Raw genomic sequence first — 18,148 nt, forward strand, 5'->3', positions numbered from 1 at the left:
GGGGTTAAGTGTGTCCCTAGGGGCGTGATTCTAACTGTGGGGGGCGTTGCTTGTGATGTAACCACAGAGACATACGATCCTACATAGCAGGATCGCATAGCCTCTGTGCTTACATCAGGGAGAATGACAGACGGTTGTGTTTACATCAGCCGTCCTTCCTTCTCCCTCTCCTGTGGAAGATCGCGAGTGTCCGGCGGACATCGGAGCCGCCGGTTACAGGCGCCGGGAAGGCAGGGAACGAGCGGGGGCAGGTGGGCGAGCGACGTAGGTCTACGTCGCTTTGCCCAGTAGCGGTCGGCAAGTGGTTGATTAAGGAAAAAATAGGACACATACCTATCTCTCCTTGCATGTAAAAAATATACAGTATATCTACTAACTAATCCAGCAAAGATTTTACTCATGATAAATATGGCATATAGGCATCAAACTATAAGCCAGGTTAGACATAGAAGAGTAACATAAAACTACACTTAGAATTAATGGTAATATATCTTTAAAGTGGAGTGAAACTCCACTTTATTTTTCTGAATAAATGGGCCCCCAGGAGCTTTATACCATAATGTGTTATTATGCCCTGCAAATTAGCACATTATGGCAGACGTATCTGACAAATGATGCCCTCCAGCGATGCGTTGTCAGTGGTACTGCTGGTCATGAGCACTCCCATCTTCTCCAAGTCTTCGTTGTTTGCCCCTTGAATAGCTGGGCCGCAATAATGTCAATCCCAAGCACATGCACATCCTCACGGCACAGAGCAGTGCCGTCAATGTGCGTTAGGCTGTATTAATGCAGTGTACATTAATGCTGACAGGCATGGAGAAGCATTTGAGACAGAGAAGACCAATAGGGTCTCTTCTGTCATGCAGACACTACCTGTCAGTGTTTTTGTTGCAATTATAGTTGTTATTTCGCTCTTTAGCAAAGCACATGGTACATTACAACAGAAAGTAATGTAATAACAGTCATATGGTGCATAACAATGAGAATAATGAAAAATTCAATGCACATCAGAAACAATGTCATCTTATTCTTCTCTGAGAACATTAGAGATCTAAATACATGGAAAACATCAGTGCAAAACAAAACCCCTGGCACACATTATTCCTAACCACATAGCACAAGTATGCAAGTGGGGGTCCAACCCATGTGGCCTTAAACCTGAGTAATAACATATATGGGAATCAGGGATGATGCCCAGAGAAATGGGCAAGAAAAAAGGGAAGGCAAAGAAAGGGAAAAAAGTAAAGGAGAAGAGAAAAAATGGGCGGGGGGTAGGTGGGACAGGGACTGATGCCTGCCAAGAAGGTCAAAGGCACAGAATAGTTAATCTTTACTTTTCTTTGATCAGTAATACCCCGTTTAACAGGATTGTTCCTCTGTATGTTCCATAGCCGCTGTTAGACTTTCCATATTATTAATGTTGTTTACCTTGGCTATCCGTTGACCAACCAACGTAGGGTCAGTGTTTTCCCATTTTTTTGGGATGCAAACCTGAGCAGGTGGATCAGGTGGATCAAGAGGGATTTCTTGTACCTCAGTCTCAAGAGTGGGGTGATGTTTAGTAGGAACGTCTCAGGGCACACCTCCAAGGATATATCAGTAAGTTTATGAATAAGCTGTCTGATGTCTTCTCAAAATGGTCGTATGCAAGGGTACGATCAGAAGATATCTAGCAACTTGCCAGGTTTGTGTTTGCTCTTAGTGGTTTTTACATTTTTTTAGTTCAAATCTGCTTGAACAACAGTTTTCACTGTGTTTTAAAATAATTAAAATAATTAATATAATCATCAGTACACATAAAGAAACTTACTACTAAGGAAAAATGCTGCATTTAGATATCACACATTCCAGCAGACCAAATGGTTTCATTGTGGAAGGAAAGGATACCAAGATATCAGTCTTTATACGTAAAGGCCATTTGAGTTAACAGAAATACGTTAATGTTTGATGAATCCTCTTTAATGGTGTTAAAAATCCCTTATGCAAGGGGAAAACATTATTTCCAGAATGCTTTCTATTCTTATTGGAGGGGGATGGCCCTGAAATAAATAAGCTGACAGAAGATTCTAGGACCTCCTACTAATACACAACACTGCGGCTACATGTGAGCCTCTCTTCTGGCTCTGGGGGTGAGCTCCTTAATCCCCACACCCCTTTTCTAGTAAGTGGTATGGACAAGATATATTGTATGTATAGTTTACATGTATGCAATTATGTACCTATAATATGTAATTTACTATTTAAATAGATATAGCAAAAGCTTCTGAAGAAGCGGCTAGGTCGCGAAACCCAGAACCTGGTAAAAACAAGAACATTCTGGTGTACATATTTCCTACGCACATGGTCTCCATGTGTGCAGTATACGATTTAAAGAGGTTTACACTTTGCCTGTGATATATAGTACTCAACACTATTTTGGACAATATTTTATATTCAATTGTTGTTTTTTGTATAAAAAAAAAAAAAAGAAAAATGAATGTAAACAAATACAATTTAAAAATATTTTATTTTATGTATATGTGCCTCTAAAGTTCATGATATTTGATCTTTCAACATAGTGTTCCAATTTATAGGACGCAGCACGGTTTATTAAATGGTGTACCCATGGGCCACCCAATTGTACCACACCTAGTTTCCCAATACACAGCACATAACATACAGCTCATTATAGGATGGTGGCATAAGAAACATACAGTAATCCCAGTGCTTAGTGTTGTGAAAGGTTAGGTTCACACACTCTGCGAGCCTCGTGTTGCGTGGACACCGCAGCCCATTCATTTGCCCATTTTTGAAAATGTGGCCTGCACAAGTGCAATGCAGTGCACTTCCCCGTGAGGAAGAACCGCGCTGCGGTTTCCAATGCATGGGGGTGCCTGTATGATTAGGATCTCCTAAACTGCAATGCGTTTTTGCCTGCTGGTGGTTGTGGGTGCAGAAACAGGTGCAGTCCTGCAGCGCCAACCACCCGCAGAAGTATGAACATAACCATAAAAATAAATTACAAGAATAAATAAAATTATCACAATCAGGCTGTCAAATCAACAAAGAAATTTATATTTGTATTTACAAAACAGCCATCATTAGAAAATTCAAGCAGCCAGTAGCTACAGGTCATCAAAATCAAGTCATAAAAAAAATAATTGTTTTGGCTGGACCGACGCTTTAAAATAATGAACTGTTGAACTGTTTGGCCTTCTTCTAAAATTTGTATGAACTTTAAAAAAAAAAAAGTTTGTAATATACATGTGGTAACTACATAATTTCTAGGAAGTATGAGCGTATTAGGCAGTTGTGTTCCACCAATGACCTACTATGCTTTACTTTTCCTCAAACAGTCAACACTTTGTAAATTTCCCCCAACGCTAAAATCAATAGAGAAGTTAGGCATCACATCAACAAATACTATGCAAGTTTTAGGACTTTCAGCAGATGTGAAGGTTTACACACTGTTACTGAATAAAAATAAATGTAAAAATAAATGTATGCCCAAGGTTACACTCCTACATTTGCACAAGTACAGTAGGGTTATGAAGTAAGAAGGCATCAAACCTCTTCTGAGATTACACAACCTAATCTTAAAGCACATACGGTTTCATATTTGAGTATTGTTCCTACCCTTATAAATTAAATTTTTGATAGAATGGGGAATGGTTTACCCCCCTCCCCCTGTTTTGTTTTTACTGCTATCCAGGGCCTTGTTAACCAACTGAAGACCAAACTGTTTCACCCCCATCCAGTCCAGGCCATTTTACAATGCTGTCATACATTGAATCAAATTAATATTTTATATATATATATATATATATATATATATATATATATATATATATATTTTTTTTTTTTTTAAAGATAGAGATTTTTTTTGGGTGGTATCTAATAACCTACATTTTACTATATAAAGGAAAAAAAGCTGAATATTTAAAAAAAAAAAAAAAAAAAAAAAAAAAAACCTTTTTCTTAGTTCCTGTTATAAAACCTTGTAACTAAATAATCATGTGTCATAAAGGTGGGCCAACATGCATTCTGCTACATTTCTTTGAAAAGAAAAAAAAAAAAAAATCAATGTATATTATTTAGTTCATGCGAAAGTTATTGAAAGACTACAAAGTTTGGTATATACAGTAAAACTGATAAATCCTGGTGCTTATTTCATGTTATGAGGCCCTTAAATGCCAGAATAACACAAATACCCCTATTTTTGGAAAGTAGAAGGTTAAAGGTATTTAGTAAGAGGCATGATAAGTTTTTTAACATTATTTTTTGAGAAAATTCTTAGGAAAATCATAAAATTAAAGAAAATGTATTTTTTTCACAATTTTGCCATTTTTAGTTATTTTTTTCACACAACACAGACATACTTACAATTGCACGGATCACTCATCAGAGAGTATCGCACATCTGAATGAGGCCTTATGGTGACACTGGTGTGGCAGTGATCAGGGGCACTGTGAGAGGCTGCACTCGTCTGGTGACATTGTACTGCTGTGGCGGTGATCAGAGACAATGGTGGGCCGCACTAACAACCAGTGATACCAGAATAATCAGCTTAATCTTTTTTTTCCCTGATGACTGTAGTAAGTGCTCAGGAGGAAACGACCTTTGTTTGCAAGTGTGAACGCTGTGTACCCCGATCTGTGATCTGCTGTGTCTGTTCATATGAACAGCACCCTCAATTTTCCATTGGAGTGTAGATACTTTAAGGAGTGTTGCTCTCATTATTGGAGAGTGTGGTAAAATAGTGATACAATCTTCTCAAAGAAACAAACATGCAGCAGATGCAATGAGTTGAAACACAAAGCATGCCATGAACATGGAGAAAAAAACAGTACAGCATGCAATTAACTATCTTGTCATATATTCCAGAACACATGTACATGCATATTAGACATTTTTCATGCAACGTACAGAAGATAAAGGCACCAAATTGCTACTGAGAATGATCTAAAAAGCATATTTGTTAGCTACAAAAATTCTCTTACACGCAGAAGTTCACAAATTAGATAACATAACAAGTTACTGCCAGGTCTGCCAGTGCCAAGATTTAATTTGATGTGTGAAATAATGAATTTACTCTTGGAGCCCCCATGACTGACTGCTCTCAAATGGCACCAAAACTATAGACTTTTTCCACTGCCAATTACTAAGTATTGGTAACATAAACTTACAGATTACTTGCTCTACAATTCAGTCATTTTGCCTTACATACCGCAGATTTAAGCTATTTTTTTTTCAGAATGGCAAAATACTAGTTCTACGCATCCTAAAACAGCATTCTATATAAGGAATATTAATGATACTAGTAAGTATTTAGTACATATATATTTTTGGGGGGAATTGAATGTGGGTAAACAAAGCTTTGTTTCTATGAAACTATTATCTAAATATCCAAAGCAAGAAAAAAATAATAATTTTAAAACAATTAAAATAACTGTAAAAAATGTATATAATTGTAAAAATATACATTACAAAAAAAAATACACATATTATTCTACAATTTTAAAATCTATTAAAAATATTATTTACAGATAACATAAAGGCTTTTGTGTGTATTTGTTTAATGCAAAGATGCAAAAGGAAAGATAATGTCACATGTGAGTGGTAGGAAGAAATTTATCTAAAAAGAAAAAAAAGGAGAGTAGGGGGGGGGGGAACTAGATAAGAGCTACTTGGGGTTCAATAAGGGTTTATAAAAGGTTAAAAAGGAACACCTTTTTTATTTAGTTATTTTCTTACACTTTATTTTCTTACAGGATGCTGGGATTGACGATATATGCAGATGAAAGGTCAAGCCTTCAAATACAATGTGCCACTCAGGTGAATGCTCAGGGAAATAACCTGCCCAATAAAGATCCAAAGCTTTGGGAGGCGCATAAAGTTATCATAAAGTTACTAGCCTAGATAAATTGATACAACTTGCCTCACAGGCAAAGAAACAGAGGGAGGTCTGTGCCCTACAAATTGAGACAGACCTTCTCCTAGCATGCTAGGTCTTTCAAAATGACTCCATCTCCTGCAAACCGGTTGAAATTATTCAGTTTCAAAATGCTATCTAACCTGCCTTACTTCCCTGGCGGATAGTCAATTATGCTGGACACAGCACCAGTTCTATTTGCTAGCAAATAGACTCTGGGATACTGGTCTGACTCCAAAACCCTTCAGTTGCATAGTGGAGGGAGTCATCTTACGGCAAACCTAGGTAAAATCCTTAGGTTGTTTCATACCCACATCTCCAACCTTTTTCAAAGCACTGCCCCACTTGATTATCAGGCAGCGGAGGCTATCCTTGGCAAACTTGTCCTACAAATACTCTGAGAGTCTTCTATTGACACAGAAATGAATCTGGAGGAGGTACAAAAGGCCATAAAAACCTTCAAACCATTAGAAAAAATAGGGTTCCCATGGCTTTACAGCAGCTTATTACAAAAATGATCTGGACATTCTGTCTCCCCATCTTACAAAAATGTTTCATGAGCTTAGACATGGTGCCCAGTTGGGGAGGGGTTCTTTGCTCCTGCCTATTTACATACTGCCAAAGCCCAAAACAGATCATACGGCAATTATCACCCCATTTCTTTCATCCATATTGAAGCTAAGTTGTTGGCCATGACAATTGCTAATAGACCTAAGTTGGTGTTGCCTGGCTACATTTATAAGGACCAAGTGGAGTTTATACCAGGCACACAGGCAGGGGGAAAATGTTTACAGAATCTCAATTCTTCACTGTGCATGCCAAGAAAATGTCCTTTTATACTTTTACTGGACATTTAAAAGGAATTTGAGGTGCTGGGGGTTGGGCCCTTTATTCCTGAATTGCACTTTACTTATTCTGGACAACATCTATCAGATATGGTGAATATCACTCAGCTATTTACAAAATATTGTGTGGCATGAGACAGGGCTGCTCAGTGTCTTCTACGATTCACTCAGCCCATTGAGCCCCTTGCCCAAATTATTACATTATACTACACTGGGAAATTACTGTGGTGGTAAATGGCAGGGCATCACCAGAAAATCTGCCTGTTCGTGGACAATGCATTCCTGGTCCTCTCCAATGCTCTGATTTGCCTTCCAAACTAAATGCCATTGCTTAAAGAATCTGGCAGTCTTTCAAGGTTGCATGTTAACAGAACTAAGTCCAAGGCTTTAAAGGGGTTCTAAAGGATGAAGGTTTTTCCAGCGATGTGCATGGGAGAAAAAGCTAAATTGGCTTATTTCCTCCTCATTGGCTCAAACCCAGCAGTGAAAGACATTGGCTCTCTTCTATCAATTACAGCCAGTGAGGAGGGAGCAGGAGGTGGGGCCGAATGGTACCCTGCTTGTCTTATGGACACACATAAAGCCGGCTCAGGAGTCAGCATGCACAAGTGACACTCGGTGGGGGGAGGAGCCAGGAGTGTGGGCAAAGGGCCGGAGAAGAGAAGGATTGGGGCAAGTAAGTATAACATGGTTGTTATAAAAAAAAAATCTGAACATTTACAATCACTGTGTTTTGTACCCGATTGCCTCTATGAATCCTTGCCAAGTTATTTTTCTTTCACTGGGGTCCCTTCCACTCTACCTTGCCTAAGTGTTCACCTCATGCCTACAAAACTGTTTACCAGGCCAATTATCCCCAACTAATATTTTTTTTTACCTTCATTCCCTGGTAACTTCTTATACATAGAGTATTTTTTAATGAAGCCTGCAACCACTTTATGAAGTAGTAATTTACACAGTAGCTGCTACCAGTGCTGCTAAAATACAGAGGAGGACCCAGGTGTCAAACTGACAGTTAGGTTCCCACAATGTAACCAGCTACCACAGGGGGAGCCGTTGCTGAGGAGGTATGCCAAAGACTTATTAAAAAAAACAGAATGAAATATGAGCGGAAAAATCAGCAAATGGGGCTAGTCAGGTGTGCTCCACTGATAATGTGCTAACAAGGAGCAGAGTGACTGTTTCAATTTGCTGATTTGTCTGTCATTCTTTGAATCTGTTAACTGACTTGCCAATTGCGGCATATGTGTGTTCCTCTATAAAAGCCACTTTCCTGCTGATTTACCCATATGTTTTAGGGCCGTTGTCTTGTAGCATCACTTAACTTTTTTCAAGTAGACCACTACACTAACAATATTGTATAAGACTAATTAAAAACATTTATAATCCCTCCCATGAGGGTACTATAGTAGGTATGTGGTGCCTTGCAGCTCTGGAGCATGAATTTGAACCTGTTGCATACGTTTCCTCTGGATGCCCTGATTTACTTTGTCAGTTATAAAACATAATCGCAGCTTAAATGGCATCCTCCCCCTTTCTATATTGCCTCTTTTGTGTATATAAATGTGACAAAGGGCCTTATAATGTTGGCCTTTCAGGGGTCCATGACTTATGTGAATGGATGTAAAAAATATTATTTAATGTGATTATGCAAGTACTGGAAACAAATAATAGTTCAGGTACCGAGGCAGCAACGCAGCCCCATGGTGCTACTGGTGTTGATTTGTTCACAGTGCTGTCTTATCTCCAACACAGCACATTGCACATGGATGGATCCATACATCCAGGAAATTCTAACTTTTCCTAGCATCTCTCTGTGTATATTAAGGATTAATTCTTTATTTTTGTTACAAAAAAGAGGTTCTCTGTTTAATGACTGAACTGAAGAATACCGTACGTAATTCCAGCCCCATACAAAGATATATGCTGCATATCTTTTAAAAGATTTACATGCAGAGCTACAAAAAAAAAATAAAAAAATTAGCAGCAGGATACTGTATTTAACTGGATGATTGAGGACTTTGACAATAAGCCTGAAGACATAATCTGACAACTCTGGCAACTGCAATAAGGACTGGACATTTAAGAGCATTTGTTGTGAGCTTTTTAGGTGTGCTCAGCCATCAGCAAAACTTACTGTAAGCTAAAGCACAGTCTACAATTAGCTCCCACAACTATACGCCAAGCGTGGTGCCAGTACCGAAGTCTGGTTTTTCCATTTGGCTTAGAAATTTCTGTGCACCCACATATTGCAAAATGTTGTTGGAATGTATATAATAAAATAAAGCAATAAAGCATGCTTTATTAATTTTGTCAGCATAAAAAAGCAGCTAGAGAGGGTTGTAAAATAATAAGTCTTCCACTCCCTAGCATTTTGTCAACAGTGCATGTGTACAGATTGGCCTAGCATTTCAGACAAAACCACTGAACAATGGTTGGTTTCCAGTCCCCACACTTCCCTTGTTGGGTCATGAGACAGCTCCTTCGGCAAACATTCTGTGAAATCTCATGCACAACAGGCAATAATCTGTCAAATTTCCATTCACTATGCTGTCATAATTATAGTTTTTATTAAAACCTTAATGAAAACAACATGCTAAGCGAGGCAAATGCAGAAAACACTTTATTATTCCTTCCGCTATAATGTCTATGTAGGCTCTTTAAGACCTCTTTTTTTTCGTTCTCTGAAAAGCCACCACGAAAATCAAACCAACCACAAAGCAGCCTTATGAAGGCAACTAGTGATTTAAAACTCCAATGTACTGCACACATTCCTCTTTAATCTGCGCCTTTTAATCTTGTTTCAGACCAAAGATTAGTGCTGGCTGACAACTGTCTGTCTTTGGCACGGGCTCAGCGGTCAGTCAAAATCTGAGAAAGAAAAACTGTAATTCAACAAAATAAGTATGTTCACTTAAACTTCATGGCAATTTACTATATACTTTGTTCTTGACAAAGGACAGGCTCACTGGATAAAAAAAGTAAACCGAGGAATGCCTACATTTTAGAGCTGTAATATTTCTTTAGGTCTCACTCAACCAAAAAGACAAACAGAAAAAGTTTTGTTCACAACTCCAGGACTTTAAGTGTTCGAAAGAAGAACAATTCAGTTGTCAGAAGCAACCAGTAAGAGTCTCTCTTTTATGTTCCTGCAGTGGAATATGAGAACGAGATGGAGAATCTGAGTTACTACTAGAGGACTCTTTATTACAAAAATTGTTATTTGTAGATAATAAACCAAGTAAAACCTTAACCAACACTATTGTCTACACAATGGGGTCTCAATGTACCTGTTCTTGTTGCCATGGTATTTATATTTTCCATTACCTGTCCCATAATTAGGGAAACATGAGATAATTTGATTAGGTATATGCAGTGGTGTATTTAGGTTTTGTGCTGCCCTAGGCCTGACTAAGTTTGTGCACCCCCTAATTTAAATATGTCCCACCCCTTCCTGTTTATGGCCCGCCCTGCCATCTGTACACCACAGACCACAACCACAGTCTATCAGCATAGCCTGATCAGTTCCCATAAGTTCAGCCTCATCAGTGCCCATCAGTGCCGCCTCATTACTGCCCATCAGTGAAGCCTCATCCGTGCAGCATATCAGTGTAGCCTCATCAGTGGCCATCAGTACAGCCCCATCAGTGGCCACCATTGAAGCCTATTAGTGCCCATTAGTGCAGCCTATCATATGGGCAGGTAGCGGTGTGACTGCTTTATGGGGGTGCCAGACTGATTTTCCTCCTGGACCCTGCCCTCTGGCCCAATTTGCCCCATAATACTGGCACTAAACTAAAAGTGTAGCGCAAGCCGGCGGGGACCCTTTTCGTGTGTGAGCTGGGAGGAGGCTGGCTTTTTTATTGCAGTCTGCAGCTTTTTTGCTGCCCCCCCTGCAAAGTGCCGCCCTAGACCTGGGCCTTGTCGGCCTAGGCCAAGATACAGCACTGGGTATATGCAGTGCTTTGTAAAAGTACTGTATGATGTGTTTTCCTTAGCAGTCATTTATTTTTTTCCTTTTACTCCATTTATTCTTCACTCCAAACAGCATGTGGAGCATTACTATCAATGCAATATGTCCCTTATATTGCTGGTTCCTGCTTTAATTGAAAACTTTCTCCTCCAATCCTTCCACCCTCACAACCATAATCTTCCAGTGCAGTAAAGGGTTGATAGAGCTGAGGGACCTGTCATGTGCACTTATCCAGAATACTAACTATGCCCATCGTTCTGCCCTCCTCCTCCATTCATAGATGCTGTACTATAGCTTCCCTGAATGAACCACAATCTGGAGGAGAATATCTTTCATCATTTGCCTGTGCTCCCTTCATGGATCATCTTTCATTCATGGAAGCTACAGTACAAAAGTAATGTCTATGAATGTAGGAGGTGGATGGAAATGGCAGACAAAGCTGGCAATCCTACTGAGTTCCTGTGACAGCACGCAGTTTTACTGAGGGGGCATGCACGCCACAAGATTGTGCACATGTCCAGACACAGCACTGCATTCTGCCAGGTATCTGGTTCCTGACAAAGTCCAGTAGCACATATGTGCACATCCCAGGGCTTCTCACTAAAGCAGAAACACTGCATGTCCCAGATACCAGAAATAAGTGGCATCTGTGTGCATGCACAAGAACACATGGCAAGTGCGCAGATGTGCTGCCTGGTCTCAAATACCTGGCAGAGGTCTGTGCACATTTTTAAAAATGGTGGTGCAGTAGAGTGGCAGGGGGTGAGTAAGAAAGTGGGGGTGAAGTTCCACTTTAAGTTATTAGTGTAATGTTTACAATGTTGAGATTTGTGATGTGGTTTCACATCATTACATATTTCATGGAAGATATTTCCATTTATATATCACAAACACAGTTTTTTAGATTGCCCATATAGTGGCTAATTCACTGCAGTCTCTAAGCCTCCCTAATCAACAACTGTTTTAAAACAGTACATTAAACTGTACATTTACTTTTAACCTAAACCACTGCATTTCCAGTCCCTTTAAATTATCATTAGTTTTCACAACAGTAGTACATACCTCAGATGCCTACAAACCCAGCTTCCACTGTCACAGTCTACCCAGGACCAGGCAAAGTTTATGTTATGTTAGCTGCCCAATGTCCTGCTACACTGAGCCTGGTCATAGAGAAACGTGGTCACCTTTGATTGGCATAAGCACCTGGGACAGCCATTATTCCCAATGACGAAGCTACACACTTGTGACTATTTCATAGGCGCTGGACACCAGAGAGAGCATAAACAATTTCTGGCCAAGTCATGGTAATTGGAGTTTTGGTCTGTCTGCATCTGAGGTCTGTACTACCATTTAAAAATGGTACAAGCCATGCAAAGATTATGTTAACACTCTGGTTATCCCTAATATTACTAAGTTCTAGATATTTCGCAAAAATAAAAGTAAACCAATACTTAAACCTACATTTTAGCTGTCTCACAGATAATGAGTACTGTAGTTCAGTTTAATAAAACAGTCATTAAAAAAAAAAAAAAAAAAAAGATCACTTCCTCACATCTGACAGTGCCTAGGCACACTCCTTTCTTCTAGCCTTTATTGGTGCCTGTCAGGGCCCATGACATCATAATAGGCAAACTGCACCCACTTCTTCCTCTGATTACTGAGTTACACTGATGATGTCATCAGAGGGGCATGTATAGACATAGGAAGATCTGTCTGGTGATATCCTTTACCTTCCTTAAATAACAAGTTCACCTTTTAACAAAAAATAATACATGCTAATTTTTTTGCAAGTAAAAAAATGTGCAGTTATTATTGTTTTGTTTCTGGAGCCCCTAAAGCATTGCACCAGCAATCAGCAGATCACTGTTGAAATGCAGGTCCCCTGCAGACCTGTCAGTGTATCTGTGTGCCCGTACATTGTGCGGGCAAGCAGATACAATCTGACTGGAAGGTGTGGCATATCAAGATGCTGATTAGACAGCATGATTATTGCACAGGAGTACCTTAGGCTGGCCAGAATAAAAGGCCACTCTAAAATGTGCAGTTTTATCACACAGCACAATGCCAAAAATGTCACAAGTTTTGAGGGAGCGTGCAATTGTCTGACTGCAGGAATGTCCACCAGAGCTGTTGCCCGTGAATTGAATGTTCATTTCTCTACCATAAACTGTCTCCAAAGGTGTGTCAGAGAATTTGGTAATACATCCAACCGGCCTCACAACTGCAGACCACGTGTAACCACACCAGCCCAGGACCTCCCCATCCAGCATCTTCACCTCCAAGATCATCTGAGACCAACCACCCGGACAGCTGATGCAACAATCGGTTGGCATATCCAAAGAATTTCTGCACAAACTGTCAGAAGCCATCTCAGGGAAGCTCATCTGCATGCTCGTTGTTCTCAACGGGGTCTCGACCTGACTGCAATTTGTCGTCGTAACCGACTTGAGTGGGCAACTTCTCACATTCAATGGCATCTGGCACTTTGGAGAGGTGTTCTCTTCACGGAGGAATCCCGGTTTTCACCGTACAGGGCAGATGGCAGACAGCGTGTATGGCATCATGTGGGTGAGCGGTTTGCTGATGTCAACGTTGTGGATCGAGGGGCCTATGGTGGCGGTGGGGTTATGGTATGGGCAGGCGTATGTTATAGACAATGAACACAGGAGCATTTTATTGATGGCATTTTGAGTGCAGAGATATTGAGACGAGATCCTGAGGTCCATAGTTGTGCCATTCATCCACGACCATCACCTCATGTTGCAACATGATAATGCACGGCCCCATGTTGCAAGGATCTGTACACAATTTCTGGAAGCTGAAAACATCCCAGTTCATGCATCTCCAGCATACTCACCAGACATGTCACCCATTGAGCATGTTTGGGATGCTCTGGATCAGCGTATACGACAGCGTGTTCCAGGTCCTGCCAATATCCAGCAACTTCACACAGCCATTGAAGAGGAGTGAACCAACATTCCACAGGCCACAATCAACAACCTGATCAACTCTATGCGAAGGAGATCTGTTGCACTGCGTTAAGCAAATGGTGGTCACCCCAGATATTGACTGGTTTTCAAACCCCCCCCCCCCCCCAAAATACAGTAAAACTGCACATTTTAGAGTGGCCTTTATTGTGGCCAGCCTAAGGCACACCTGTGCAATAATCATGCTGTCTATTCAGCATCCTGATATGCCACACCTGTGAGGTGGATGGATTATCTCGGCAAAAGAGAAGTGCTCACTAACACAGATTTAGACAGATTTGTGAACATTTGAGAGAAATAGGCCTTTTTGTGTACAAATAAAAAGTATTAGATCTTTTCTAGAGTTTAGCTTTATAATTTTGTGGAGTGTAAAAAAAAATAAATGAAAAATAGATGTATCCCAAAGGTTTGAAAGATACATTTACCCTTTGAAAAAATTATCATCCACAAAGTTTTCCTGTTTTATAAGTGACAAGTCAGATCTTCTCCAACAGGAATGTTTAATATTACTTATCAGTGTGCCTCACCAATCAAGTTGCCATGGTTCTTGGGCCATATATTGTGTAGTTCATAACACAGTCCAGTAGAAATTATACCATATACAATATCTGGTAGCCCCATTAATCTGACTGCATAACCAAATCAAGAAAAGAGTCTGTCCTACAGTACTGAGATTAAAAAAAAAAAAAATGTTTATAATTCCCACTCTGCACCTCACATCACAATCACAGAGCAGTTTCCAGTAAGCTTTATCGAAGATTCATGACAAGGTAACTCGCTTGATCCAAAATACAATAAAGACGGCCATATAGGGATTGAAATTCAGCTGGTTCAGCAGCGATGAATTTAGATCCATGTAGTGTATGTGCGGGATGGTTGTACACAGGTCGAACTTTCACTTGACCTGTGTACAACCAGCCTGTCAAGAACACTGATCATTGTATTCTGACAGCAGGGACGGCTGCCCACTGTCAGAATACAATACCACACTGGGAAGGATTCCCTCATCCATATCGAATGTGTGGATTGGGGAATTGGATCTTTGTCTTTTTGGTCAACCTGCTGATTGAACAAAAAAATTGGGAACAGTGTATGGGCTGCCTAACTCCAAAGTTTCTGAAATACTTAAAATATGTTGCACTATGATACAGATGCACAAAATCTTAGTGCAAATACACACTGTGCCTCTTCCACAATGTATATATATAAACACACACAAGGATGTAACATGGTCCTCTTTGTGTTCCAATTTTATTTAAATCGATATATTGAGATCTTTGAACAGAAACAAGCCTTAAAAAAAAAAAAAAAAAAAAAAAAAAAAAAAAAAAAAAAAAAAACATTAGAACACATTAATAAACTATTCACAAAAGAAAAACCTGAAAGGGGGTTCTATTTATTAAGGGCAAAACTGTTTTGAGTTTACATTTTTGAAAGCTTTTATTTTATATTTTGATTAGTCAATAATCCTTTTCCCTGCTACTTAATTTAAATTTTAGCAATTTTATAGTAAGAATTGTATTTATATCAGTAAATGATAGTCTACCCTACCCAATTAACTATAAAGGTCCTTCTTAGGACTGAAGGAGCTACAGTTTTAGCTATTTAAGCCGGCCACACATGGATCAAAATTTGGCTGGTTCAGCAGGGACTTAGATCCATGTATGGGCTAGCTGGTTATACACAAGTCGATCTATTGATCAACTTGTGTACAACCAGCCTATCTGTTTTTTTCCAGAACGATCAGCTATAGCCGGCAACACTGATCATTGTATTCTGATAGCGGGAAAGGCTCCCTGTTGTCAGAGTACAACACCACAATGGAAAGGATTTTGTCATTCACATTGAATGTGTGGATGGGGAAAATCGGTTCATTTTTCATTCAACTCACTGGTTGAAAAAAAAAAAAAAAAATGAATGGCTTGCCTTAGAATACAGTACTATGATACAATGTCGGCTGCCTATTTTTTTATATTTTACTAAGGGAAATCTCTTACCGCTTTATCTCAACAGCCCTGCATTCTATATGGAACAGGGCAGACTAAAATAAAGTACCATTTTATATAATAATATTTATCATCATATTTATAAAAAATTCATATTTTACCAGTACATCAATATTTGTTTTGTTTATTGATTAGACTATGAAAAGATTGCATTATACCATATGGTTTATCTTTTGGATGTTAAATTAATCTGACATTAGGAAATCAAGCGCTGAGATTCACATGACAATAAGGTGCCTCCATCAAAACTTCAACCAAGTAGAACACAAGAGATGAGTTACAGCTGGTTAAGAAAACATGAATTATAAGCATGCTGGAGAAGAACTTACCAAGGAGCTTTTATGGAAAAACATCCTGCTCCAAACAGGTAAGGTCTTCACATAGGAATGGAAAAGGCAAAACAAATTAGATAAAAGAACTCATTATTAACATTCATTGATTAAATCATGCGTTTAGGTTCAGAGCATTATTTTGGCTAATGCCTTGCAAAATAAAAGCACAAACCCCATTACATTCATTATGTATCAAGCACATTGTTAAGCTTCTTTTCAGTCTTTAAAGCAAAAGATCCCATTTGTTGTTAGCTCATCAGACAAAAAACAAAGTAAGGACTGTTGCCAGCAACCTATGGTGACCCACACAGAATATAAGAAAATACTATTCAAAAACATCCATTACAGTGTAATATAGTTTTATGAATACTATAAATGAGTCCATGGTATGCTTGGCTTCATGGATATAGGAAGTATGTATTGCAGCAGAATGGAAGTATGCATCTGCCAAGAGTTTACTGGTTGCTACATCAAAGTAGCTCCTTGTGGCTCCCAATCCAGTGTTTTGGGGAACACTGCTGGTAATAACACCTAGCAGAATGAACAATTATGCCAGTGGCTGCTAACAACCAACAGATGTGCCATGTCAACAAGCAGATATCATAGTCATGCCTACAAATAGCTGTATTGTATATATGTATTGTAAAACATAGTGCATGTGGCTTTTATTTATTCATTTAGTTTTTACATGCACCACAAAATGATTAATGCAAAGTAGGTGGTCAAATTATTTTGTAGAGGATATTTGACATATAATGTGAGCAACCAAACTGCTTTTAGTATTTCAAGAAAGCTGTCTTCGATGTGATGTGGTACAATCTATTATTAAAAAAAGTTTTCTTAAGAAGAACTATTAGAAAGCAAACTCATCTGTGCAAGCATTTGCAAACTAATTTAAAGATTTTGTCTGAAAAAAAAAAAAAGAGATTCTGTCTGAAAGAAATCAAAACTTAAAGTAGATGTAAGCCCTAAATGAAATGACATACCGTTGGCTAAAACACTGTATATTATAAAAAATGTTAAAAATAAAAATACTTTTGAGTAAAATATATTTTTTTTAAACTATCTGTGTTGTAGCATTTTTCATTCTTGTGTGCCTCTCAGTGTTCCTGATCTGTTGCAGCCTTATTGCAACCACTTCCTGTTTATATACATGCAGTCCAGCAATGGCTGCAAGGCATTCCTCACAAGAGGAAACCTGGGGTTCTTAATGGTGGCAACAGTAGACCCTACCTGTGTACTGTTTGAAAAAACAGCAACTTGTAGTCCCTAGATGCACGTGTGACAGGGTCACAAAGCCAGAGCACACAGACAGAATATGCCTAAACAAAGACCTTAATAAATTGATTAACAGTATTATTTAATGGCTCGTTTACACTTGTGCAGAGATCAGCATTTGTCTGCACTAGAAAAACACTGATCTTCACACAGGAACACAAAAAACAACTGTTTTCTGTGTGCCCTGTTCACACTAGAACACAGCAGGCAGCTGCAAAAAAATGCTGTGTAGAAAATATCAACATTTCTGCAATTTCCCATACCGCTCTGCTACTCTTTGTCATGCCCTGCATTTCAACGCACTGCAGCTCTGCTGCATTGCATACAAATTAATGGAATGTCACTTTGGGGTTGATTTACTAAAACTGGAGAGCACAAAATCTGGTGCAGCTCTACATAGAAATCAGCTTCCAGATTTTATTGTCAAATCTTAATTAAACAAGCTGAAGTTTGAAGCTGATATGCTACCATGCACAGCTGCACCAGGTTTTGCACTCTCCAGTTTTAGTAAATCAAAACATTTGAGACATTTCCATAAACTTAAAAAAAGGGGAAAACAGTGCCCTGAGTTGTAAAAACACATGGCAATGTCCCCCCCCCCCCTCCCTTCGTCAACATGCTACAAATGATATGAGATTTTATTGACTGGGTTTAAATATACTTTAAGTTAGATAAAAACAGTAGCCATATCTACACACAATGGCAGTATTTACAGAGAATTGCATACCAAAACTGTTCCATCATTTCATGGCTACCAAATGACACAATGTTGTTTCCCATCTTGTGGCATTTGTATGTACATCTAGCTGTTAAAGG

The 18,148-nt window shown here is 39.1% G+C and overlaps 1 protein-coding gene across 5 annotated transcripts in view; it reads right to left on the reverse strand.

Annotated features, from left to right (window-relative positions):
* Positions 1-18,148, reverse strand: part of BCAS3 (BCAS3 microtubule associated cell migration factor) — a 1,702,410-nt gene that overhangs the window by 861,285 nt on the left and 822,977 nt on the right. For 2 of the 5 annotated variants that reach the window (XM_082245730.1, XM_082245732.1), the window contains exon 16: positions 16,052-16,096. The exons of the other annotated variants lie outside the window; for them this stretch is intronic. In XM_082245730.1, the coding sequence (XP_082101856.1) occupies positions 16,052-16,096 (45 nt within the window). The remainder of the gene's footprint in view (positions 1-16,051; positions 16,097-18,148) is intronic. 5 annotated transcript variants of the gene reach the window in all.

The sequence above is a fragment of the Pelophylax lessonae genome, assembly GCF_965119305.1.
Source record: "Pelophylax lessonae genome assembly, chromosome: 2".
Classification (NCBI taxonomy): Eukaryota; Metazoa; Chordata; class Amphibia; order Anura; family Ranidae; genus Pelophylax; species Pelophylax lessonae.